The sequence below is a fragment of the Chanodichthys erythropterus genome, chromosome 17, assembly GCF_024489055.1.
Source record: "Chanodichthys erythropterus isolate Z2021 chromosome 17, ASM2448905v1, whole genome shotgun sequence".
Lineage (NCBI taxonomy): Eukaryota > Metazoa > Chordata > Actinopteri > Cypriniformes > Xenocyprididae > Chanodichthys > Chanodichthys erythropterus.
In genome coordinates, this window is record NC_090237.1 from 32295923 (window position 1) to 32323299 (window position 27377).

General features: G+C 35.5%; 2 protein-coding genes across 2 annotated transcripts in view; one reads left to right on the forward strand and one right to left on the reverse strand.

Moving 5' to 3' along the window:
* Positions 1 to 26501, reverse strand: part of foxo1a (forkhead box O1 a) — a 51144-nt gene extending 24643 nt beyond the window's left edge. Inside the window, exon 1 of the mRNA XM_067364480.1 lies at positions 25692 to 26501. Within this exon, the coding sequence (XP_067220581.1) occupies positions 25692 to 26243 (552 nt within the window). The 5' untranslated portion in view covers positions 26244 to 26501. The remainder of the gene's footprint in view (positions 1 to 25691) is intronic.
* Positions 26502 to 26686: 185 nt separating this feature from the next.
* stoml3a (stomatin (EPB72)-like 3a) overlaps positions 26687 to 27377 on the forward strand; it is a 35941-nt gene continuing 35250 nt past the window's right edge. Inside the window, exon 1 of the mRNA XM_067364484.1 lies at positions 26687 to 26973. Coding sequence (XP_067220585.1) covers positions 26966 to 26973 — 8 coding nt within the window. The 5' untranslated portion in view covers positions 26687 to 26965. The remainder of the gene's footprint in view (positions 26974 to 27377) is intronic.

The following is a 27377-nucleotide window of genomic DNA, read 5'->3' on the forward strand; positions in this document are numbered from 1 at the left end:
ATGACTGTTTCTTAACACACTTAAGTACACTTTTAAAAGGTGCACTTTGTAATAATGTCAGCTAGTTGACCATCCTCGCCTGTAGCATATCTGCATACTGTGTACACGTGAGTGTCACCGGGTGTATGTTATGACCCCAATGGCCATGTTGTGGCATACAAATTGATGGCGGAAAGGTTAACACAGGGTTTCAAAGAGCATAGCAGTCGTCGAGTGCAGCACTATTAGTTGACTTCCTCTCCATTGTATTAGAGCAGGAAGTACTGGCTAGCACTGATACGGATCCAGCTAATATCACCGTTCCGCGCAAAAACACTGGAGCCACAGTCCACCTCACAAGGGCAAGTAGCACACACTGCCCCGAAAAGGACATGTTCGAGAGCTAACGCTTCCTTATCAAAACACAGGCGTCCGATAGCAGAAAAGGTGGGAGAAAGGGAGGAAAATAGGATAGAGTAAGTCCAACAAACGACAATGATTTCTGAAGGCATACGCGGAGATAAAAACAGCATTGCTAACAATGAACTTCCATGATTGTAGTGCACACCATATTTTAAGAGCCTAAATCTAAAAGTCATTTCCTTTGAGCATTTGTACAGCTGTTCCGACAGAAAATACGCTAACGTCATAAATACAGGCCCTGTTTTGGTCTCAAAGGACTCTCCTCAACGTCAATGGAGAAGATTCCATCGCTAATCCAAGTGACCTTTCTTAGCAGCGCACAAACAACACAGCCTCTTTATGAAATTCAATATATATTTACTTATGCTTGCAGTTCACTGGTGGAAAAGTGCGGTTTGGCCATGGGGTGTCAAGTGAGGTAGGCTACCCGGTGAATCAGGTTGGCGTCGTCAAGAGCAGGTGATGAATCAAACCGAGAGAGCTGCCAGAGCCATGGTGGGCGGCCTCAGAAGGAAATAGATATAACACCTCTCACACTTCTTTTCTCACACATTTTGCAGGTTGCGGATGCTCTCTCATTGGCAGGAAGTGCATCAACGTGACCTTTTAGTGGTGGTTTGCTATAGTGATTCTGCAGTGAAGGCCCTGCGCCAACTTGTATTTTTGAATGGAATTACTAAGCAAATAAAATATAAAGGGGGACTGACCTTCAAAACTGACCTTCAACACTGATCTTCAATAAATTCACTGTGCTTCATGATCCACGACTACTTACGACTAATTTGTGATTTATCTGATGCTTCATTAAAAGCAACTTATTATTAGTGTCTTGAGCTACATATAAACAAAATGTTTCCATACTACTTATTCCTGCAGTTGTGGTGTGCAGTAGGATACCCAAATTCAATAGGGCGCTTCGTTTGACACGCGCTGTAAGCAGTCGACCAATCACAACAGACTGGGTCATCTGACCAATCAGAGCAGAGTTTGCTCTTACAAAGAAGGGGTTTAGAGAGACCGAATCCTTCACCGAACAGTTTTAGATACTGTGAGAAAAGAGGTGATGCAGCAATGTAAATTATGAGAAAATTAAAGTGTTTTTTGACCTTGGATGGATGTAAACCTTTTGTAGAACACCTCCAAAACAAAATTAGGAACCTTTAAAATAGCATAATAGGGGCACTTTAATGTATTTTTGAATATATTATTAGACAAAAAATGAACATCATGTCACTGACCCAAGAATAACTAAATTATATATTAATATTCTATATGAACATGATGACAGTTTAGGATTACTTCCTGCAAACTTTAAACCACATATCACATATTTGGTTCACATCGCATATCTTACAGTACATCTCCCCTACTTGAAACTACACCATACTACACTTTCACATTGCCATGTGTACTGCTCCTACACCCAAATTACGCAATTAACAAACATTAAAACTACTTAAGTGACTTAGATGATGTTTAATTGCATCCTCTGGGCTGCATGTATCGTACTAGCATCCATATAGCCAACAGTTGTACAGAATGGCACTGTGCATGGACAGAGCCACGTTTGTGGCCATCAGGGAAGGAGATATTTTAGAGTGTGCTCAGGAGAAAGTGTCTTTTTCTGTGCTTGGATAAAGACTCTGTGTGGTTAAGACACACTATTCCATGTCTTTGTGGTGAGGTGGGGTTTCATAGGTGGGTCTGAGTGTTAGCTACAGCTAGGCTACGGTACAGTAGATGAGTGTAGCCAGACAGATGTCTGCCTCTAGGGTGTTATTGCAGCCAGGCCGCAAGAGACCTTATTTGAGCCGTAGATGTAAATGTCACGCAACCTTGAACCGTGGGTGGCTTTACTAAAAGGTTTTAGTAAGAAATAAGGTGCATCCCAATTTGCGTACTTGTGCACTAATCTATGTCTTTTTGTAAATAATGAGTAGTGTGTTCAAAAAGAAAATTTGGGGCAGTTGTGGCCTAATGGTTAGAGAGTTGAACTTAACCTGAGAGTTGAACGTAACCTGAAGGCTGTGGATTTGAGGCTCAGTACCGGCAGGAAATGGAGGTGGGGGGAGTGAATGATATCAATAAAAAAGGGAAAATACACTGACAACGCACCAACAGACAAGACATTGCAGGTTACTTTGATATGAAACAAAGCCTCCATTTTAAATTCTGTCAATTTTACTATGAAATTCAAATAAATGTGGTTTTGTGGCTCTTTAATGTGATGTGACAGATAGCGCTTCAGTTCAAGCGGCACATTTGAAGAGGAAGAACCTCTCTTCTTCTTTACTACTAGTCACAGCATGAAATAAACACGAATGAACATCAGAAGGTATGTTGAAAGGTACAGTACAACTTACTTAAATATGTTTCATGTAATTGCTCAATCAATGTTTTAACCATGGAAAGACATCAATAAAAAAGCTAGAAACAATGTCACGTGACATTACGTTTACCTCCATTCAGTGACAATAAACTTAAGAGTTAGCTAGCAAAATTAACTCTAGAGAGGACAATTTTTCTAAATATATGCACTATATTACATATTCATATTTGTACTCCTTTTAAAACTGCATTACTGATACAAATCAGTTGATTTTAATCTTTAGTATTGTTGTAATGTACCAGTTGCCTGAGTTCCCTGTATAGTTTACAGCATTAGTTGAGAGATTTTTTTCCTTGAGAAAAATGTACATGTTCTGTACCTGATATATATCCAAATGAATCAATGTTGAATTGAATTAACTATATCATAATTGAATCGCAAGGTTATGAATAATAAAACCATTCATTGTAGCAGTTGGACTATTGATGACTTCTAAAGTGGACAGAAAACCTGAAAGAGATTGGTCTATTCAGTTGGCTCGAAGTTCATTAAAAAGACATTTTCAAAAGCTGAAGTGATTTTTTTTTTAAAGGGGACCTTTAATGCCCCTTTTACAAGATGTAATATAAATCTCTGGTGTTCCCAGAATGTGTCTGTGAAGTTTCAGCTCAAAATACCCCATAGATCATTTATTATATCTCAAATTTGCCCCTATTTGGGTGTGAGCAAAACACACCGTTTTTGTCTGTGTCCCTTTAAATGCAAATGAGCTGCTGATCCCAGCCCCCTTTCCAGAAGAGGGCAGAGCTTTAACAGCTTGCACTTCAGTTGCTCAACAACAACAAAGCTGGAGAATCTCACGCAGCCAAAATGAGGATTGTCAGTAACGGTGTTCAGCCTTACATTGTTCAAACCGGAGTCGGACACTGATGGAGAGACTCAGGAAGAAGTTACAACTTTTAGAATGCAACCGGACGTTTCTGAATGGTTAGTGATAAATGTATGTAGTTGCTGTGAAGTTGATTCAACTCATCGATAGCATGTGACGGCATGTTAATCTTTTATGCAAATCCAGCGTTGAATTGAACCTCGTTTGTGAAGCAGTCCTACGTAAAATGATGGCATGGCAACAACACTCTACTACACCAACGCGCCCATTTGTTGCATGTTCTCGGGGGCAGGATTTATGTAAATTTTAGGGTTAGTGATGTCACTAACCCAGGAAAAAGCTTGTTGTAGTCCCTACCAGTCGTTTGTTGTAGTCCTTAAACAGTGAATTCTTTAAAAGGAAATATCTCCCTTTGCATTGAACTTTGAGCATCGTAACTTTATAGATGCTGTTTATGTTCTAACAGCAACATTAAAGTTAAAAAAGTCTAAAATTTAAATCATAATCAACCACCCCTTTAACTAATTGAAAAGGCTGAATAATCGATCAAAGCCATCGTTCCAATAATCGTTTAATTAATCGAATATTAAATAATTGTTTGTTGCAGCCCTACACTCAACCGATGCGGCTTTCTTTAAATGCATACACTACACGGTTGAGTACAGAGTGTATACTGAATCATTTGGGACACAACTTTAGTTTACAGTGAGAATGCTAATAACTGTTTAAGTAATGCGGCCAACTTGACCGTCCTCAAAAACAAATGAATCGAAAGTAATATCACACGTTGTTTTTTTTGTTTTTTTTAAATTCTACACTTATTGGCTGAATTTGGAATAGCATACTAGCTTACTATCTTATGATTTTTGTTACAAAGTCTTTATGGGCTTTTTGAGGCATCAGAGTTTTGGGTAAATGGCCTCTTGATGGAGGAACAGAAATCTCTCAGGTTTCATTATAAATATCTACATGTGTTTCGAAGATGAACGAAAATCTTATGGGTAGAAATAGTACATGTAGTATGCTAGTATGCAAAATAATCCGTTATTTAATACATTTCTTAATTTTTCTCTGGACTGAAAGGTTTTTACCAAGAAATACAGTTTAGAGTGGGGGTGTTAAAATTTAACTGTTCAACTAATTTGTCAAATTTGGGTTGTTTTGGTAGCAGTGCCCAGCCTTGCTGGAATTGCGTACTATTTTCATGCTGAGCAAGGCTGAGAAGAATGCTAATGGTATCAAGAGTGGTGATCTCTGACACACGCTCACTTTAAATGAGAGTTGACGGTTCTTGAACTTCACTTGAGGTCACACAAGATTGACCTGTGAGTGGTTGGCCTGCAGGGTTTAAATAAAGTGCATTTCTGAAAGTGAGCACTATTTGATATCCAACTCATAAATCAAATATGAGGCTAATGCTGCTGTTTCACAAATACCTTTTTTGGTACAATCACTTAAAAATTCAGGCGGTGAGATATAAAGCAAGTCAGAACTATGCAATAGGCGGCTGAGGACAATAGACTCAATGAATGTGTTATTGCGCAAATAAATGACTAACAATCCGTTGCTTACGTACGTCATGCCACTATATGTGTAAGACGGAAAAAAGAATCTACCTACAGTAATTACTCAACGCTTGGTTTGTGTTGAATAGATTCGTCTGCTTTGTGAAATCATACCAGATGCCTTCTGTATGAGTGGATCTGTCTAAGCTCATGAGAGGCATTTAAACTGAAAGGTAGACATGTATGTTTTGATGTACTTCATGGTATAAGAATGTAAAAAATATATACCAAAAGGGGAATTGAGGGCATAGAAAGCGTATTCAGTGAGGAGAGGAGAACACTTATTTTCAGCAACAGGAAGTGGTCAAATCAACGATGTGGGTTATTCGGACTGGAGACATTATTTAATTTTGTTCTTTTTTTTTGTGGCAAATTTAGGAAGTTCAGTTCTTTGTACATCATTATTTTTTTTTTTTATGGGGAACTCAAACAAAGTGAAATATACGTGTATTGACGTAAGAAAACTCAATTAGAGTAAATGTCTCAGACTTTTAAGAAATGTCTGAGTCAAATTTCATCCCAAATCAAAAGAATGAGTTAGAGAAATTATATTTTGCTTAGAGAAAATGAAGCCTAAGATTTTTTCCACACCAATTAAGGACATTTTCCACCAAAATAATGTGAACAAAAAAAACAACAATAATGATTTAGTATTTATACATTAGAGATGCATATTTAAATCAGAGTTGTTACTATTAACTAGAAGTAATTTTTTTTGTAAAAAAAAAAAATATATAAAGCTATAAACATAAATTAGAAAAGTTGCCTGAAATAATTTGAAGTACTAAGTACTAATGAAGTACTAAAATTACTAAAAACTAAAACTGAAATAAAAATGAATTAAAGCTAAATAGAAACAAAACTGACAAAAGTACATTACAAAATTACTAAAACTAAACTTAAAATGAAAAGTCAACATAAAAACACCTAGTTAACTTTAAAACAACAAATTTAAAATATGTATACACAATAATAGTACACTCAAAAAAATAATTAGCCTTTTTTTTAAGATTTACGCATTTCAATTAATGGTAAAATTCCATCAAATGGAATTGAATAACGAATCTACGAATTTATCTTTTGAAATTTCTTTATTGATTCGAAACAAAAGATTCGTAAAGCTTCGAAGCAGTGCTTTGAAATCGGCCATCACTAGATATTGTTGAAAAGTCATTAGTCATTAGTTTTCTTTACTCATTATATGAACAATACATAAGGATTATTCAATTCAGTTTGATGGAATTTTAATAAAAATTGAAATGCGTAAATCTTAAAAAAAGGCTTCATTTTTTAAGTGTATATAGATAATAAATTAGCACTGATTTAAATAAAAAAAAACACTGTATTACAGTAATGTTTTAATGAGTAAATAACTAATTACAGTAACTTTGAGAATAATGGGCATAAAACAAACTTAGGAGGGAAAATTTGCTTAATTGTTGTGAAATATCGTAAAGGTACAATTTTCTCTTACAGCAAATGAAATTTCTTGTGAAATGTGAGGTCATGTCTTAGCGAGGTTCATCCTATAAAGTTTACGAGCTGTCTCTGATGTGACTGATCATTCAGTAATTGCGAGTGAAAGAATAAATGGCTTTAGTGTCTAAATACAATGATTTGTAGTAACATAAGCAGTGTAAGCGGTACTGGTTCAGATCGAGTTAAGACGTGTGCGGATCAGAGGCCAGATCTAATTGCATGTTGAATTCGATCCCTCTTGGCTTTTTCACGAGGCGTCGACCAAAAGCCCTATCATGCAGATTCCACTGCGACTGCTTTAACATTCCGAAGGTTCCGTGTGGGAGACGGGAATGTGGAAGAGGAAAGAGGCTGAGAAAGGGAAGGATGAAAGGAAGGCTTGGGGGGTGATTTAGAGGAAACAGGAGAACAGGAAGAGGCCGCTCATGTGGCGTCAGAGTCAGCACTCTCTTCTTCAGTGATGACATCACCAGCGCACGGCCACAGAGCCTCCACTTTATTCACACTGATGATTACTTCCTGTCAAAGTCGAGGAGAACTTCTTAAACTGATGGGTGTATTGTGACTAATGTGAACACGGGATGTAGAAGTGTCCTCTATTGATAGAAATTCTACTTATATTTTACAATATAGGCCTACCTTTAGTAATAAATTATTACTAAAGACATTACAATATTATAATGAATTATAATATCTAGAATAATTAGTATAATATTACATATGAATTACATAATCTATTATTTAAATTAATAATGAATTAATATTTAATACACATGTATTAAAAACTAATAAGTGATATCCTTATTATAAAATATAACACTTATAAAATGTCATATTTAATAAGTCTTAATTTAGAAATTTGCTTACCTTTTTTTACTAGAGGTCTAAGACATATTATATACAAATTACATTATATATATAATTTAGTTTAACCTTTTTAGTAGAGGTCTCAGACTTTCATGTCTTAAAATCTCTTTCATCTCTTGTTTTAATATGTAAATAATTATTCATCATATTAGAACGAAGCAGTTTGAACTTGTTTTTTGGATTGTATTCAACATTTAATGCAAATCACAGTCACCATGATATGAAGATCTCCAGACACAAATCTCACTGAGAGGTCGATCCAGCTTTTCACTCCAAGTTTTGTATGAGTCACAGAAACCCCGGCGTCTGTGACAGGAAGAGCCTGACGCATGGAAACCTCGCTCTCACCAAAACATCAACATCATGCAGAAACAAAACAAAACAGAGTGAAGAGGCTTAAAAATCCCGCCACTTGTTTTCACTCTACTATGTTGTGATCGACCTCAGTGAGTCGGCAGGCCAACACGACATGAATGATTCATTGAAACAAACGAAGAGCACATGTGGGCACACGTTTAATCTGCCCAACTGGCTCGGCCTCAACACAGGAATTCACAATTACAAAAACAGCCGCCACACACGCAGAGCTCAAAAGAGCCAGAGAAAACAGTTTACAGTCACAGGTCGATGTTAAACCGGATACACAAACTGTCTGTATGCAAAAAAGACACAGATTTCAAATATGTAAATAATGTTAGAGGAAATCCCACAGTCTAACACATCCATATTCTCAAGAAATCTTGACACAAAATCAAGATGAAATACTTGATACATTTCCACATACAAGATTTAAAGGTTGACCCACTTCTGTACTACCTTCAGTCTTCAGAAATCAGTCTATGTTGATTTGCTGCTCAAGAAATATTTCTGATTATTAATGTTCAAATCTTTTTGTAACAATGTAAAAGTCTTTACTATCACTTTTGATCAGTTTAAAGCGGTGGTCTCAAACTCAAACAGCCCTGCATAGTTTAGCTCCAACCACCTCAGATTCACACTTGCTTGGAAGTTTCTAGTAATGTTGAAGACCTTGATTAGCTGGATCAAGTGTGTTTAATTAGGGTTGGAGCAAAACTGTGCAGGGCCCTCCAGGAATTGAGTTTGAGACGACTGGTTTAAAGGATTAGTTCACTTCAGAATTAAAATTTCCTGATAATTTACTCACCCCCATGTCATCCAAGATGTTCATGTCTTTCTTTCTTCAGTCAAAAAGAAATTTTTGAGGTTTTTGAGGAAAACATTCTAGGATTTTTCTTCATATAGTGGACTTCAATGGGGTACAATGGGTTGAAGGTCCAAATTGCAATTTTAATGCAGCTTCAAAGGTCTCTATACGATCCCAGCTGAGGAAAAATGGTCTTATTTCACAAAATGATTGGTCATTTTCTTACCACAAATGCTCATCTTGCACTGCTCTGCGATGTGCCACGCATTATGTAATCATGTTGGAAAGGTCACTCGTGATGCGTTACTAAATAAAAAAGGAAATTTTATTATATATATATATATATATATATATATATATATATATATATATATAGTGGCCACTTAAGGTACACCTTGCTAGTAGAGGGTTGGAGTCCCTTTTGCCTTCAGAACTGTCTTAAAGGGTTAGAAATTTCTGTCATTAATTACTCGCCCCCATGTTGTGCCAAGACCTTTGTTTATCTTCAGAACACAAATTAAGATATTTTTGATCAAATCTGAGAGTTTTTTTATCCCCCATAGATAGCAACATAATTACCACTTTCAAGGTCCAGAAAAGTATTAAAGACATGGTTAAAACAGTCAACGTGACTGCAGTGGTTCAATCTTAATGTTATGAAGCAAGGAGAATATGTTTTATGCGCAAAAACAAAACAAAAATAACTTTATTCAACAATTCTTCCCTGTCATTCTCCTAAGCTGTTCACGTCGAGGTCAGAAACCTCTAGGATTTCATCAAAAAGATCTAACCCTTTAACCCCTTAACAAGAGGGTTAAATAAAGTGAGATTTAAAATAAACTAATAAAGTGGCAGGTGAGTTTGTATGTGTGTGTGTGTATATATATATATATATATATATAATTCTTGTGCATTTTCTGCACTAAGTTTTATAAAATGTGTTAAACAGAACTAAGATGCTGATCTTGGTAAATGAAAGCGTTATCATATTAGATATGGAAATGATGTCAAAGGATATCCCACAGTGTGAGCCTGATGAAAATAAAAAGCTAACACATCCATATTATCTAGCAATCTTGAAACAGAATCGAGATAAAATACTCAATATGCTTTTCGGCACAGAAGTGGGTCAGCGTTTGAATATTGTGTGGCAAGGTATGTCTATGTATGTGAGAGATGAAGCCGCTCACTGTGTAAGTCTATGTGTCATAATAGTGGGGCCAGTCTAACAGGCACCACGTATAATCACTTTAGGGCAAGAGTTGCACAACAGTGGAGAGGGTAATGCCTGCGGTTTGGGGCCTCGGCAGCCGGCGGGCTCATAAAAGTGACGGCTACAATATACTCACACACAAATGTTGGCATCAAGACACATATTTCTTTCTCTCTTTCACGTCCATGGACAAAAATGACCCGAAAAATGTAGCATGTTGAGTGGTAGCCCCTGTGATCAGTCTTGGTGGCCCCATCCATCGCTGCTATCAGTCTCACTCCCTCATCTATCTGTCAGCAGCAAATGAACCTTTTCTTTCTAACAGGAAATGTGACGTGACGGCTCAGTCTTCTTCTGAAGGAGCGCTGCTTAATGACAAACATAATTTCTCCCTGCAAAGTGCACAAAGCGATTTTCATTTCATCACGGCTAGGCTCTCCATACCTATACAGCAATTATATTTCCATAATATTGTGCTGACCTACATTCACATAGAAGTGCCTATATACAAGTTCAAAAAGAGCATCAGAGTTTTTCTGTTTTAAAAAGCCACATGTAAAGATTGCATTTTAGTAATCAGTAATATTCAGTAATATTGTGAAATATCTCTACAATTTCAAAATAACTTTACTCCAGTCTTCAGTGTCACATGATCCTTCAGAAATCTTTCTAATATGATGATTTGATGCTCAAGAAACATTTCTACTTCTTATTATTCACCTGGACCATTTATTATTTTCAATAAATGGTCCAGGTGAACTGGGGAGGAAGTTTAGCATTGTGAACATTAGAAAAGTATCTATGTATCTTCTGACTCTTTAATTTCAAAAGATCAAGGAAAATCTTGTTTCCCGTGACATGAGCCCTTTAACGAGAGCGTTGATTTACAGTAAAGATGGAGTAGATGAGTTTCTTATGCTGGTGCCGTGCTCACCTACTGCCATAGCAAACAAGTCCGTGACTCACTCTGACTCACTCCCCAAGACTATTTGGTTTTAAATGGTCCAGTATGTCTACCCTCACCATCTGATGGGCTCTTAAATCTAGCAAAGAGAAGGAAAAACAATCCAGTTGGTTCAAATTCCTTCAGTTGGAGTTTTTTGAGCTGTAGGTGAATATTGTGTGATTGAAGTCACGCAACCATGTTGAACATTGTAGAAAGAGCTGTAAGCGGAAAACAGCTACAAACTTTAAGTTATTTTCTACCTAAATAATGATGGAGAAGCCTACATTTATTTTTGTGGTTTAGCCAAGAGTGACCAGATGTTCCTGTTTTTGGTGGTCTATTCTTGGTAAGATCTCTCAGCCAATCAGATTTGAGAACCAGAAAGAACTGTTGTATAAATATAATATAATATAATTAATGAATAATGACAATTCTCCCATGGCTTCATGGGACAGTGAAGTGTCATTTGGATGCATATCATCAGAAGCAGTAGGTTATCCGGGTACTTTTCGGTTATGGCTTTGTGAATACTGCATGTTCATTTGACTTATTGCTTTTTACATACTAGGAAAGTTGGCAGATTTGGACACGGACCTCTCAGAAAAGTCTTTATATTTTATAAGTGCACATTATTGTTATTGAAAGTAGTGTAACTAAGTGCGATATGCCATACCTCATCACAGTATTCAACACTTTTTTTTCATTTATAGATAATTAGATTGGAAATTTGAACAATACATTGACTGCTGGACTAAAACATACCCTCGGGTTTCATTTCATAAATCTGGTCACCTTATAATAAGCCCAAGGCTCCAAACGTCTACATCACTGCTGGGACATATAATCAGTGGTGAAACTGTCCGACATCATGTATGTCCAAATATTTGCCATCTTTCTCCTTGCATTTATATGTTATGGGGTTGGAGGAGCATGTTGCAACCCAAACAGCAATCCTGCCAACATGCAGCTCTGCGGCCTGTTACCTCATGCAATCCCCAGCCCTGCTAAACTGAATCATGAGGATGCGATGTTCTGTCCCTGGGCTGCAGCCAGCGGTCCGCCAAGATATCAGCGTGTTCTGACCACAGCGAGGGCAGTTACGCCACCCTGTCACCCTGCCCGGACAGGCAGATGGGCACAGAAGGGTGTAGGGAGAGGCATGCTAACCCCTGTTGGCTCTGTCGAGCCCCAAAATACTTCCCCTTCCACCTCCTCAACCAGTTTAAATTCAGCAGATGGTTTTAAAGGTCTGTTGTGGACTTGCCGGAACTGTCCTACTTGGAAGGGTTTACCACAGTGCACTCTTACATCATAGGTGAGGGAACTCAGATCGCTATGTAACGTGGCTCGAAATACACTGCGTTGCCTAAGCTCATTGTTGACAAATGGAATAAGAACAACTGTTAGTAAACTTTGAGGCGAGTTCAGGCTCTGACAATTTCTTTCCATTTGGAAATTGTGTAGCTATTGAGAACAAACTCTATAATGACGATGAATTGTTTTAGCCCCATTTCTTTGGACCACCAAGCACTTGCGGGAGAGCAGAAATCTGCAGAATGTTTTTTTCAATCCCTGCTAATATGTCCCTTGGATCCCACAGTACTTGAAGAATATCAAACATTGCTCTTGTTTAATTCCTTTTTCTCTGTCAGTGGTATGTTTAGTCTGGAGAAGGGTGCAACATAAATCTCTGCTTCTTGTCTCTGGTTCTTCTTGCGTTCTCTGAGGGCAAAGATGTAAACAAGAGTATTGAAGCAATACAGGGTCAGGTTGGTAATCTCAACTTCCATGCAAATAAAATGTCAAGCCAAATCATTTTTCATGTTTTCATGAACTTAAATCAGGGGTGTCCAGTCCTGCTCCTGGAGGGCCACTATCCATCAGAGTTTAGTTCAAATCCTAATTAAACACACCTGAACTTGTTAATCATGGTCTTCAGGATTTCTTGAAACTTTCAGGCAAGTGTTCTGGGGCAGAACTCTGCAGAACATTGGGCCTCCAGGAGGTTGATTGGCTGTGTAAGCGCTAGAAGAAGAGCATCAAAGATGTCTATTTACAATATATTTTTGAAGCGTTGATCATTGTAGCAAATCACAGACATATCTGTTGAACACGTGAACACAATGGCCAATCAGAGGTGTTTAAGAATCCGCTCAACAGATATCCGCTCAAAATGCTAGGGGGAAATGCTGGTATCGTCACATTTTTAAAACAGTACCTACTTGGTACCGAAGTACAAAGATGATGACCAGACTCCAAAATGATGAAAAAGGACCATAATATGTGACTTGTAATAGACTTATTTCTAGTCTTGTATTGCTATATTCTGAAGCCATACAATAGATTTGTGACAGACAAAAAAGTCATTATTCACTGAAAATCTTCCTATCCAGTCAGCTGTTAACCGTTGTGACTGGATTACTGAGTTGATTAATCAATGAGAGAAGAGATCGGTTCGATTCCGGAATCATTCCAAGAGCTTTTTTACCTACATGAATTGATTCACTGAACATTTAGTTGAATTCAAAATCCAACTCTAATTATTAGCTGCCTATTCAGATGTTGGTACTTGTCTCATGAACTGTCAAGACCTTCAGTGAAAAATTTAATTCAATCTCTTTCACACACACAAACTCATCAAATTGAAATACAATTCTGTGGATCTGTGGACCACTTCTATGGTGCTTTTTTAAAATCATTTTGGAGCTTGACAGCCCCATGTCCCCAGTATAGTGACAGGGCTATTCTTCAAAATAACAAATTATTTTGTTCCACAAAAAAAAAGGAAGTCATACAGGTTTGGAACGGCATGAGGGTAAGAAAATAATCATAAAAAATAAACGTGTTTTGGAAGAACTATCTCTTTAAAGCTGGGGTGTCCAATCCTGCTGCAGCTAAACAAGGTCTTCCAGATCATTAGAAACTTCCAGGCAAGTGTGTTGGGGCAGGTTGGAGCTCAACTCTACAGGGCATTGGCCTTCCAGGAGCAGGAGTGGATTCCCCTGCTTTAAAGAGTCTGAAGTAAACCAAACAAGCCTTCAAAAAGCACTTTCTTCATACACAACACCTTCACACACGTATGCACTTGCATACACACTACTACTCGCATGCCAGGAATAGTGATTCAGCATTTCAAACATTCACCATAACAGGGTGTAGACTGAAAGGACAGTGATACCTCAAGCTGACAGGAGGAAGGGAAAGGTTAAAAGAGGTCTATTGCAAGACTAAAGCCTGAAATAGAATGTGCTCTGAAATTACATGTCCACCGGCCCTTATACGTCAGTTTGTTGGGTCTGCTTTGGGAAAGGCAGGTTATGTTAGTGCACAAGAGAGGCAGAGACGCCCCCATCTCACTCACGCTCCACTGAAGGAGTTCCACTGACTAACAAGTGGCACCAGACTTTGGCCCGAAGCTCTCGGATTCCAGTAAACGTTTCATTATGCAACCTTTAATGAGTGTCGCCTTATCTGAACTCCAGCAAAAGCGCGTGTCAGGCAGCCAGAGCCTGAGGAGATGACTGAGGAGCTCTCTATCTGTCGCTTTGGCTTTTCGCAGTTAAAAAATAACAGCAAACGACCCAGTGTATGCAGAGTCATATTTGATTGAGTGTAGCAGCCCATGTGTAAGCACACAGGACAACCGGAAGAGAGGCAAGGAAAGAGGTGAGCATGGAAGGGAGGTCAGGGCTTTTGGACGGATGCATGTATCCTTCGTACTGAAGTACAAGGGCTAACCGCACTGTCCCAGCAGGAGCTTCATAAGCAAGACACAGATTTCCTTCAGCCAAAATATGTGATTCTTGGAATGATATTACAGCTAATGTTCTCAGCTCTTCAAGGAATTAACTGCTCTTTCTCGCAGTAATAGAGCAGGAGGCAATGTGAAAACATGACAGAAAGCAGTTGTGGCAGATTTTTGGAACCCAACTTGTGACCGCAATTAAAAAAGTATTTGAAAAATGGCATATAATAATAAATTAAATAATAATAATAATAATAATAATAAATTAATATTTATGCAACTGCCTTATGTGCAATATAAATGTTTATACAACTCAATGTTTTTGTTTAAGAGTTGATTATTAAATAAATTTGATTAATTAATCGATTATTGGGTCTCATTCATGAAACATTCGTAAATACACGAGTAAATATGTGAGTGATTTGCGCGTAAAGAGACCTTCCCGAAAACTCTTCTTCTGATTCACAAATACTTCGTAAACGTCAGAAGTGATAGTGAAATGTGTGTGTGTGTTAATGAATTCCAATCAGTCGTAAATGGGACGCGTGTGCACGCTCATTCTCAATTACCATAAATCCCGCCCATTAAATCCGACTGACAACTATATATAGGCATCTTATTATGACACCAAACAAAGGATTTTGGCCATTTTATAGGAAACAATTTCCATAACAATAAAGGGGGCCATTAGTTTGCCCAGCCCTATTGAAATCAATTAATTATTTGATTAAAGTGCTCCGTTTGCAGACGCTATTACTGGCTCTCACTATAAAAGTAAAAAGAAAAAAAAAACGTATGTAATTACTATATATAATATTTTTTCAAAATGCTGTGTAAATATGTACCTTATTAAGGTGAATTAAAATGCAGCCTTATTAATGAGCAAAACGTTCGGATGTTAAACGCACTATTTACGCGTGGCTGGGAGCAGGTGTAGATTTCTTTCGTACCAACTAACATTTGGAAAATACGAACATTTTAATGAATCCGAAAATTTACACCAGAACCAATTTACACACGATTTAAACAAAAATTCGTTCTGCTCGTGTTTCATGAATGAGACCCATTAAGTGAACTTTATTTTTTGTTTCAGTTAAAGAATCATTCAAACCAATAAAAAAAAATTAAAAGATACATTTAACATACCTGATTAGTTAATTATGTAATTAATATTCAAGGCTCAAAATAGCGACCAACTGGGTCACATATGCTCCCGACATTTAGTCTGTGCGACCTCAAAATATATATGGGTGCATTTGTGCGAGTGCAAATAATTTTTGTGGTGCGATCTGTTTTTTAGAGATGCACTGGAACTGGCCGTTTTTTGCTCTAAACTCACGATCGGCAACCGATTTCTCTGTTCCATTCCTGACTTGCACACAAACTGCACAAAAATCATATCCCAAAAATGGAATTTGTGTGAAAATATTACGAGACGTTAACACACTCTGAAGTCTGATGCAAAGAGGAGAACGCAGATGCGCCAGCAGAGGAAATACTGTACCAGGCACAGCAAGCTCACTGTTCACAATGCGCAAAATATAGAAGAAGAAAAATATAAATATTGAATTGGGGGTGGGGATTTATAAGAACTGATTGAAGGGAACTGATTGTCTTCAGAAAAGTTTTGATGGCATTTTCTTTTCCTCATATCTATGTATAAATAGTGTTTATAAGCGCAGCACTACTTTGTGAACAGCGGTAATCAACTAAACGCTATATCGCTGCTGTTCCATAAGCGCCACCTACTGTCAGAGAGTGAATTTATATTTTCATTCAGTCCGTCTGCTTTTTTTGGTTTGTGCTGCTGTTTTATGTAGCATAATTTCACAAAAACAACTGTTCATGAACTGTTCATAAAATGCAGTGGAGCCTCTAATTTTAAATGGATACAGATATTTTTTTGTTTAAAATGTTTAAGATGTTACAGATGTTTAAGACCAGTTTGGCCTGTTATAGAGCAAATAAAGAACAATTAAATTTGCTTAAAGAGAAGAAAAAAAAGGCAACCAGTATCGGAATCAACCCATTTGCTTAAAAAAAAAAAAAAAAATTCATTGGCCATGAAAAGATTTTCCATCTTTTTTTTCTTTTTCTTTTTTTTTTTTTTTTTGATAGAGAAATTAACTTTTTTTACTTAATAGCACTGGTGCTTAAAAACTTAGGAGAACCAGCAAAAAAAAAAAAAAAAAACTAACTAACTGTGTTCTTTATTACTGACTGAATACTACAGTATTGACTTGAAAATATTAATACTTAAAATATTAAATTACATTAATTTTTACATTTAATTTTTGTTTTCAAATATTTTATTTCTTTTTTATTCACTTATTTTTTTTTCAAAAATTTTAGTAATCAGAGTTAACTTTCTAATGAACACATATTATCCATATTAATAAATAATAATAATAATTATTATTATTATTATTTTTACTATTTAAATTGTTACTTTTATTTCAGCGAATTTATATATCTCATATACTATCCATCATTCCACTCTCTAGTTATATTATTATTTAAATTGTTACTTTCATTCCAGTGTACTTATTAATATCATATACTATTATTGGTCATTTCACTCTCTACACTGTAAAAAATCATTTTCATGATTTGTTATCAATTTTTTTTTTTCTTTTGTCAATCAACTTAGGTAATTAATGTGGTTCAGAGATGGATGTTATAACATAATATTTTAAGTTTCTGTTGATTAAATCAATCGCCTTCATTGTATTAACTCAAATTTTTAATGTCAATGAACTCAAAATTTTAAGGCAACCAGGTAACTTACTTTTTTAAGTTAAACAAACAATTCTTTTTACAGTGTAGTTGTAATAATACTACTATTATCATTATTATTATTATTAGTAGTAGTAGTAGTATTTAAATTGTTACTTTAATTCCAGCATATTTATACATCTCATTCACTATTGGTCATTCCACTCTCTAGTTATATTATTATTATTATTATTACTATTATTATTATTTCAATTGTTACTTTCATTCCAGCATATTTAAAAATCTCAAATTATATTGGTCGCTACTTGATATAGTTATACATGTGTCAATCAAAGTCTCACATCTGCAAAAACTTTGTAGAATATCACTAAGCAGAACTGTTTGAAAGATGGCTGCGGTGATTGTACCTGAACTGAGGTCTTTGTTTTGAAAGAGGTTTGTCTGTTGATTGGAGGAGGGTTTATCACAGGAGTGATAGTGTGACGAACCACAGGACAGGAAAATCGATTGTGGACATCAAAGAGCGCTCAAGTGATTGGCGACAGCAACCTGCATCAAATATTTACACTGCGAGAGTGACGTATGTTTCATAGATATAGCAAGAGCAGACGGAGGAACAACACAGCACAGATCAACCCGAACCATCTAGGCATGTTTGTTTAGAAACACTCAGAGACCTCATATCACGTGTAACCTTTCAAACCCGACACATGCAAGAGCACTAGAGTTGACCACTCCACAGACACATGATATACACCACAGGGGCTTCACGAAAGACTTTACACCAGAGCACAGCACTGCAGAAACCAGCAGACACATGTGCAAAATGTGCTTATTCTGAATTGAAACATGGGTTGAGACCTTCAACGAAACTCAAACTAGACTGAAAACTCAAACTAGACCAGACTAGTTGTTAGTGCATGTGCTTTTTATAACAGAAGAGTCAACATTCCGAAATAAGTAATAAAACACAGCGATGATCTGGTTTGAAATCTGAAATATGTTCAACAAATGTCCCTTGATGGCAAATGATGTGCTCTGGAGGTTCTTTGCGGAAAAGAGATGAGCGATCATGTCAAGCTGCTCAGAGATGGCTGACTCACTAGGGTTTGTTTACTATTAGTAGAGGACATTTTTCATTCACTAAAAGCTGGATGAAACAAGCTGAAAACACAACATGTCTAAACATGTCTGTTATCAGATATCACAACAGTTGTTACAGTCAGAATTTAAAATGGAACATATAATGACAATTAAATTATTTTAATTGTATTTATTATTATTTGATAAATTATATTTGATTTATTATATATAAATAAATGTTTATTAAATATTATGTAAAAAATATTAATTAAATAAAAAATATTAAATAAATGAAAAATATCTTATATTATATGGATTTTGTAGATTTTATTTGTTTATATAATTATTTATATTAAATAAAAATTGTATATATATATATATATATATATATATATATATATATATATATATATTCCTTGAATATAAAGTACATATACGTATACATAAAATTTATATTTATAGAATTATATATATAATATATTTAATAATTTATATGAGTAATAATAATAATATATTTTATTAATATTTTATTTAATAAATAACTTTATTTAATAATGTATTATTTAATTATTTAATAACGTATTAATGATATAATAATATATTAATCATTTATTTAATAACTTATATTATTCATTTATAAATTATAATTTACATATAATTGTATGTGTTTTAGAGACTGTATTCTAACAATTAATATATGTTAAAAGTAAAAGATTTTATGGGATTATAAGGAGATTTTCTGTAGAACTACCGTAATAAACAGTAATTATAGGATAAGAAATTACTGGGGGTTTTTTTTACAGTTTATCTATGTTTTTTCTGACAGTATTTTTATGTTGACATTTTTTGGCGCCCCTGCTGCCAGAAAATTCCCGTTTTTTTGTTTGTTTGTTTGTTTTACAGTGAATCATTTGTTTAATAATCTCATGCTACCTTTAACATAAAATAATTATTTGCAATTATTTATTTATATTATATTATTATATATATTATATTAAAACAGGCATCCAAACTGAAAAACATTGATTTAGCTGAAGCTTAAGAGTCAGTAAACATGAGATTTATCTTAAAGGAATGTGTATTTAGCGTCTGGTATTCATTTTGAACTGTTTTTCCTTCACTAAACAACCAATGTGACCATTTAACTGATGTTCAGTTAGTATTTACTGAACATTATGTAAATTTCACATGCCAAAGTTCGGCAACATCTTGTTACAAAAAAAAATACATCAATGCTGAAGACTAACTGACACTGATTTTCAGTGGATTGTGGGAACGGGATAAAAGGTGACTTGAGCACGGTAACCTGGCTTCAAGAATGTACCCTTTGGAGGTGTGACATTAACCGCCGAAAGTTACTCTGTCAAAAAGAGTTGCTTTATCCTCTGGACCGAAGCCCAGACTACAGCAATAAAGAGCTCTTCTCTGCTTCACGAACTGACAATTTAGCCAGATGATTCAGCACTGAGGGTTGTTAGGGGGCTGTCAAAGACTCAATTCTCTTGTCACGATCAGAGCGTGCAAGGAGCAGCGCTGATACATTTCTCCCCCTCTCACCCTTGCCTTTTTTCTCTGTGTGAATACAGATCTCTGGAGAGAACAAAGCTGGCAAAAAAGTAAAGTGCCTGCATCCCTGTGTCTTCCCCAAGAGAACTGACTGCCTGGAGGAAGGTGCCTGCAAACCTCTATCACAGTTCAGAGTTTTTTTTTTTTTTTTTTCATTTTCTTCCAGCATCAAGATTTTGGAATAAAATTTATATATAGAAAATTTTAATTAATGTTCACTACTTAATTTTCAAAAGTCATGCAAATAGATATAAATAGTATAAATATATAAAAATGTAGAAGTATAAATAGACCATGCAGTAATAAAAATGAAATGAAACATTTATTTTAATATAATTTAAAATGAATTATTAGCATAAATGCAAACAAGAAAATTTTTCATAAATTTTAATCAATGTTTTGGTTTCACTAGAACTGTTCATTTTAAAGGTCATGCAATATGACAAATTAATTTTAAAAGTACAAATAGACCATGCATGCAGTAAATTAATTCAATAAAATAAAAAACTATTTTTAATTAAAGTCTTATTATTATCAATTTATTATTATTATTACATTTAAATTAAAGAACTGATTTAATAAAATGTAAATAAATTAGAAAATTAATTATCAGTATAATTATTATCTTAAATAAAAATTTAGAGTTTATTAAATAATTGTTTAATGGTTTATTTCAAATTTAATTTAAAATGTTTAAAATAATAATACATTATGAAAAAAAATATTATTATTATTATTATTATTACATATTTCAATCATTTAATTTTATTATCATTATTATATTAAAAAATCATACTAATAATTAAACTGCTAAAAATATTTAAAATAAATAATTTAAGTGGAGCATGTCACACTGTAGGGCATGAATATTGTTACTGTTTGGCACACAAACACACACACAGGTTTGTTTTGCTATCAAAGTGAGGACATTCCATAGGCGTAATGGTTTTTATACTGTACAAACTGTATATTATATTCCCTACACTACCTCTACCCCTAAACCTACCCATCACATAAAACATTCTGCATTTTTAATTAAAACATTGTTTAGTATGTTTTAAAGCTATTTTAAATTTGAAATATCATATTTCATGTTTACATCAAACGTGCACATGCACACACACACACACACACACACACACACACACACACACACACACACACACACACACACACACACACACACACACACACACACACACACACAAACACACACATTAGGGTAAATGAAAAAGCTGCATTAACCAGGATAGACACCATGGCCAAGTGACCTGACAAAGTCACTATATAATGCCAGTATGTCACTTTAAGCCCATTTAAAACCTAGTCAACAAAAAACAGTGCAACTAACAAGGTAACCTTAAACTCATTAACATTCATGGATATCAGTCATTTGCCAACAGAAATGGCCTCAGGTGAAATGACGTATGCCTCTAGCTCTTTCAGATAACTTAAAACAACTCAAACCCAGATGATATTCAACTGCTCTCAGCCTCTTGTTCCATTCAGCACATTGGTTTGGAGTGGTCAAAGCTATGTGCGTGTAAAGCCCCCGAGAGGGCCTTAAACTGATCATTACCAGCGCCACATTGTTTATGAGATCAGAATAAAATTGAATAATTCCTGCGGGAAATTTCCTGTGGTTCTCAAAAACATTGCCTGATTATAAGTCACATGTATTGAGCATCCAATCACGGCACAGATTCAACAGATCATATCGGTTTTACAACCACAACACAAACACACACAGATTTGACATTGGGTTTATCAGATGTGCTTCTGACAACAACGTGAATGCCACTGAGTGCTGCTCGTGCTACTAAGAATCATGTGTCATCAGAGGTAAGAGAGTCATCAATCCAGTCATCGATGCGTACGCCACCCTAACGGACGCACAAAAGCATGACAATTGTGGAATGCTGGCACACAGACACACAAATAAATCAGAGGGTTGAACGGATCTTTACTTGCACGCGTAGACCGCCATGCTCGCATACTTGGCAAACATCAGAGGGGTATTGACAGTTAATCCTGCGGATATTAATAGCGTGTGGTGTGATGATGCACTACACCTAACAACCCAACTTTAACAAAGAGGTTTCCATGGATATGAAAACCACATTTTTCCTGTTTCTCCAGTTGCCAGGGTGGTTCAGGAATACCGGTGGTACAAGCATGTCACCTAAGCCTATTTATTGGGATCCACCTTATCACATATCTTCTGCTAGAATCAGAGTCTTGATGACACATAACCATGACAAAGATCAGTCTTATAGATATGTGTCACTGCTTATGTCGAACTCTAGTTCCAGTGTATGAACAAAATGACAAAAAAACCTTCAACTTTTCATGACCCCAAATCTTTATTTACCCCATTAAAGCAGTTTATTTTTTTATTTTTTTATTGACAGTGCCAGTAAGGATAGTTCAGCTTAAAATTCTTTTTCATAATTCATTTTATTTAATGGAATTTTTCTTTTTGGAAAAATTGAAAATACAGTGAAAACCAGTTATTCCTGTTTAAAGATTGTTGCAATAAATTCAACCAGATATTTTAGATAAAAAGTGTCAATTTCCTATGAATTCAAACTTTCAATTCTTCAATTTTTCTTTTTGGAGAAATTAAAATATGGTGAAAACCTGAATGTTGCAATAAATTCAACCAGATCTCATGAGAAAACAATTATTTTAGTTAGGAAGTGGAGATTTTGTATGAACTTCAATTATCAATATTTCTTTTTTGGAAAAGTTGAAAATACGGTGAAATCCTCATTCTCTTGATTTAAAGAATGTTGCAATAAATTCAGTTGTTGATTTCGCTTGAATTTCGTATAAAATTAGAACTTTCAATTTTTGGAAAAATTTAAATACGGTAAAAACCTGATTCTGTTTATTAATGAATGGATGAACAACTATTTTAGTTAAGAATTGTCAATTTCGCTTGAATTTTGTATGAAGTCGAACTTTTAATTTTTTCAATTTTTATTTTTGGAAAAATTGAAAATACAGTGAAAACCTGATATTCCTGTTTAAAGAATGTTGCAATAAATTCAACCAGATATTTTAGATAAAAAGTGTCAATTTCCTATGAATTCAATTTCTTTCAATTCTTCAATTTTTCTTTTTTGAAAAATTGAAAATACGGTGAATACTCTGATACTCTGTTGCGATAAACTCAACCAGATCTCATGAGAAAACTATTATTTTAGTTAAGAATTGTCGATTTTGCTTGAATTTCACATGAATTCAAACTTGCAATTTTTCTTTTTGGAAAAATTGAAAATACGGTGAAAACTTGATTCTCTTGATTAATGAATGTTGCAATAAATTCTACCAGATCTCATAAGAAAACAACTTTTTTAGTTAAGAAGTGGAGATTTCGTATGAACTTCAATTATCAATATTTCTTTTTTGGAAAAGTTGAAAATACGATGAAATCCTTTATTAAAATAAATCTTGATTTAAAGAATGTTGCAATAAATTCAATTGTCGATTTCGCTTGAATTTCGTATGAATTCGAACTTTCAATTTTTGGAAAAATTTAAATACGGTAAAAAAACGTATTCTGTTAATAATGAATGTTGTGATAAACTCAGCCAGATCTCACGAAAAAACAACTATTTTAGTTAAGAATTGTCAATTTCGAACTTTTAATTTTTTCAATTTTTCTTTTTAGAAAAATTGAAAATACAGTGAAAACCTGATATTCCTGTTTAAAGAATGTTGCAATAAATTCAACCAGATATTTTAGATAAAAAGTGTCAATTTCCTATGAATTCAATTTCAATTCTTCAATTTTTTGTTTTGGAAAAATTTAAATGTGGTGAAAACCTGATTCTCTTGATTAAAGAATGTTGCGAAAAATTCAACCAGATCTCATAAGAAAACAATTATTTTAGTTAAGAAGTGTAAATTTTGCATGAATTTCGTATGAAGTCAAACTTTTAATTTTTCTTTTCGGAAAAATTGAAAATACGGTGAAAGCCTGATACTCTGTTGCGATAAACTCAACCAGATCTCATGATAAAACTATTATTTTAGTTAAGAATTGAAAATACAGTGAAATCCTCATTCTCTTGATTTAAAGAATGTTGCAATAAATTCAATTGTCGATTTCGCTTGAATTTCGTATGAATTCGAACTTTCAATTTTTGGAAAAATTTAAATACGGTAAAAACATGATTCTGTTTATTAATGAATGGTGTGATAAACTCAGCCAGATCTCACGAGAAAACAACTATTTTAATTAAGAAGTGTCAATTTCGCTTGAATTTTGTATGAAGTCGAACTTTTGAAAATATTGGTTAAAATTGAAAATATGGTGAAAACCTGATTCTCTTGATTAATCAATGTTGTGATAAATTCTACCAGATATCATGAGATAAAAACTTTTTTAGCTAAGAAGTGCTGATTTCGTATACATTTTGTATGAATTCCAACTTTCAATTTTTCCAAAAAATGGAGAAAACCCGATTCTCTGTTGCGATAAATTCAACCAGATCTCATGAGAAAACAACTATTTTAGTTATGAGGTAGTGATTCATATGAATTTGTATGATGTAATTTGTATGTAAACATACTTTTAGAAAAAAGTCTGATAGTAAGTATGATGTCCACCTTAAACCCATCCATCAGCATGTTGCATGAAAATGTACAAATTCATACAAGTTGGCCACCAATTCACCAAAAATGTGCGTAAAATAGTCATAAATTGCCTCAACAGTTGGATAAATGCTTTATTTTCTCTGTTTCGGTGCATGAACATGAACTGTCTGGATCTGGGCATCGAGAGGTCAAGTCTTGGTCTAAGTCTTATGATCTGAGTTTCAGGGGGTGTTGTGATAGTCTGGGCTTTAAGGTACAGTCACATTTACCATTGCTCAGCAAATTTTTGCAGGCAAAATAGGAATTAAATCAAATGGTGATTCCGTGTGAGTGAAAAGGATTTCCACACGCAGATTACAACAAGTTAAAGTTGGTAAAGTTGGTAGCTGATTCACTGTGTTAACCAACAGAAAGCTGTTTTTGAAGAAAGCATTTTGAAAGTGAATTCTGTATGAAGTGTGCTGCATAATGCATTTTGCTACACCACTGACAGTTCACCTTTTTGCCCGTGAAATTTTGTTAATGTGACTGCACCTTTAGGGGTCAGGGGGGTCTAGCAATGGTCTGTGTCCAAGTCTTGATATTGTCCTATCTCCAATGTCCTCTACCTGGAAATGTGGAAAAATCCTACAAATCCTCACTGTCCGCAGGAATCTATAACACTTGTTACTCGGGACCTGTCATGTGACATGGGTCAGCACTTGAACTATTGACTGCACCGAACCACCTCACCATGTGCTGTCTGTAATGAGAGGCAATCATCTGTCCTACACGACAATGAATGGAGACTATTGACAATCCCATGACAATCCTAAAACAATAAGTGAAGCATGCACAAAAATCTGCCCTGCAACCCAGTTATAAGGCCATTGGAGACAGCAAAAAGCAATACCCAAAAGTTCGCATGACAGGGGGGCGTTCACACAAGACGCGTTTTTGTTTTCAAAACAGCTGGAGGGGAGCGCAACTAAATGGGAACCATGGTAACCAAGACGCGTTTATAAAAGTTGTTTTAAACAGATGACCGCGCAAAAACCCCCAAACTCCTGGCGCAACTGACTGACGCATGAGTATACAGAGCAAAAATGAAAACATAAATACCTTCCAACCAGCGGAGCTGTTACTATCCCCCTTGTCCTTAAAATAAGGGACGCTTTTCACCATCCAGTCGTAGATCTGAGACAAGGTGAGCCGTTTTTCGGGGGAGCTCTCGATGGCTTTGGTGATCAGGTCCGCGTATGACATATTCCCCCAGGCGTTGCGTCGGGACGAGCTGCTCTTGCGCTGCGCGGCGGCGGCGGCTGCAGCGGCAGCGGCCACTGGAGAGGAGAGCACGGGCACCTGTTGCGGGTGACTCGGGATTTGCTGCTGGTGGATGCAGTTCTCCTGGCACTGGAAATCGCCGCACAGCATAAGAGGCTTCTGATCGGGGTAGTCCTCATTCTCCTCCAGCAAACTGAGGTTGTTGATGAAGTCCGTGTTGCTGGAGGGCTCCTGCTTGACGGACGGAGCCGGGGAAGATGTGTTGGAGTCTGCGGCGGCGGGGTTAGGGAACTCCGGCCGCGGGAGCGGCCAAGTGCAGGAGCGGGGTCGGGAGAGTGGCTCGAAGTCCGGGTCGATCTCGACCATCTGGTTTTGGGCTGCGTCAGCCATGGTACCAGCAATACTGTTTGCCTCTTAAAATGTCACATATGATTGTCAAAAGAAAAAAAAAAATGACGTGAAACGCGAAACAATAAACAGAAAGGAAATGCAGTTCCTACTTTAAACTGACTTGGTTACATTGAAAACGACTTGAAGGTCACAGTGTGGGTTGAACGGCATCAGATTTATGTTGTTATGAAGTTTTGTAATCCAGTCCAGTCCAGTAGTATGTGATAGTCCTCTTGCTGTCGCTTGTTGAATGTCTGTGTACTAAAACTCTAAGTGCGCTTACTGGAACTCACTATCATATGTCACCTGACGCCGCCCCCGTAGATGATTGACAAGTGCCGACAGCCAATCACAGGAGCGCTTTTGAAAGCGAAACAAGCCGTGTTTTCGTCCAGTGAAACTAGTAAACAAACTTTCACGGAGTTTGGATATTATGAAAATACTCTCTCGTTTTTTGTTTTATCACATGGCTTCTAGATACATTATATTGCTCGGACATAACAGAAACACTGTTCTTTTTGTTCGTTTAATTCTATTGTAATAGTAGCCTAAGCGAAATATTAGCGTAAAGACATAGAAAAACATAAACACTAAAGCAACTTTTCAATAAATGTGTTTTCGTTGATCACAGCGGTTGTTACTAAAATATGATGCTTTATATTAATAAAGGAAAGCTTGTTGGTGTATAACATGCGAACAGACCTGGAAAGCACCGAACCGTTATGATGCAGTATTTATCTCTTTTACCTTTTTTTGTACATATTTATCATTTATTTTGGTGTATTTACTATAAATACAAATATTTACTTTTATTTGCAGTAGGCTATAGCTTTTTAATAAATATGCAAAAACACATGATACTTTTGTAAAGTATAAGTGACATTTTTTTATTTTATTGATTATTAAATGAAAATCTGAGATGAAATTTGGAATCATTTTACATGATGTTATGTGTTTGCATAATTATATTGATTTTAAAAAAGGTTGTCCCAGTGGAATGTTATTCTTACATTATAGCTTACCAAAAGACCATATTGTACCCTATTGTTTGTAAGAATTCAGGACCACATCTTAATCTGTACAAAGTTTGTGCATATGCTTAGGATAACTGGCGCTATGTTCAAGGATGTCCTG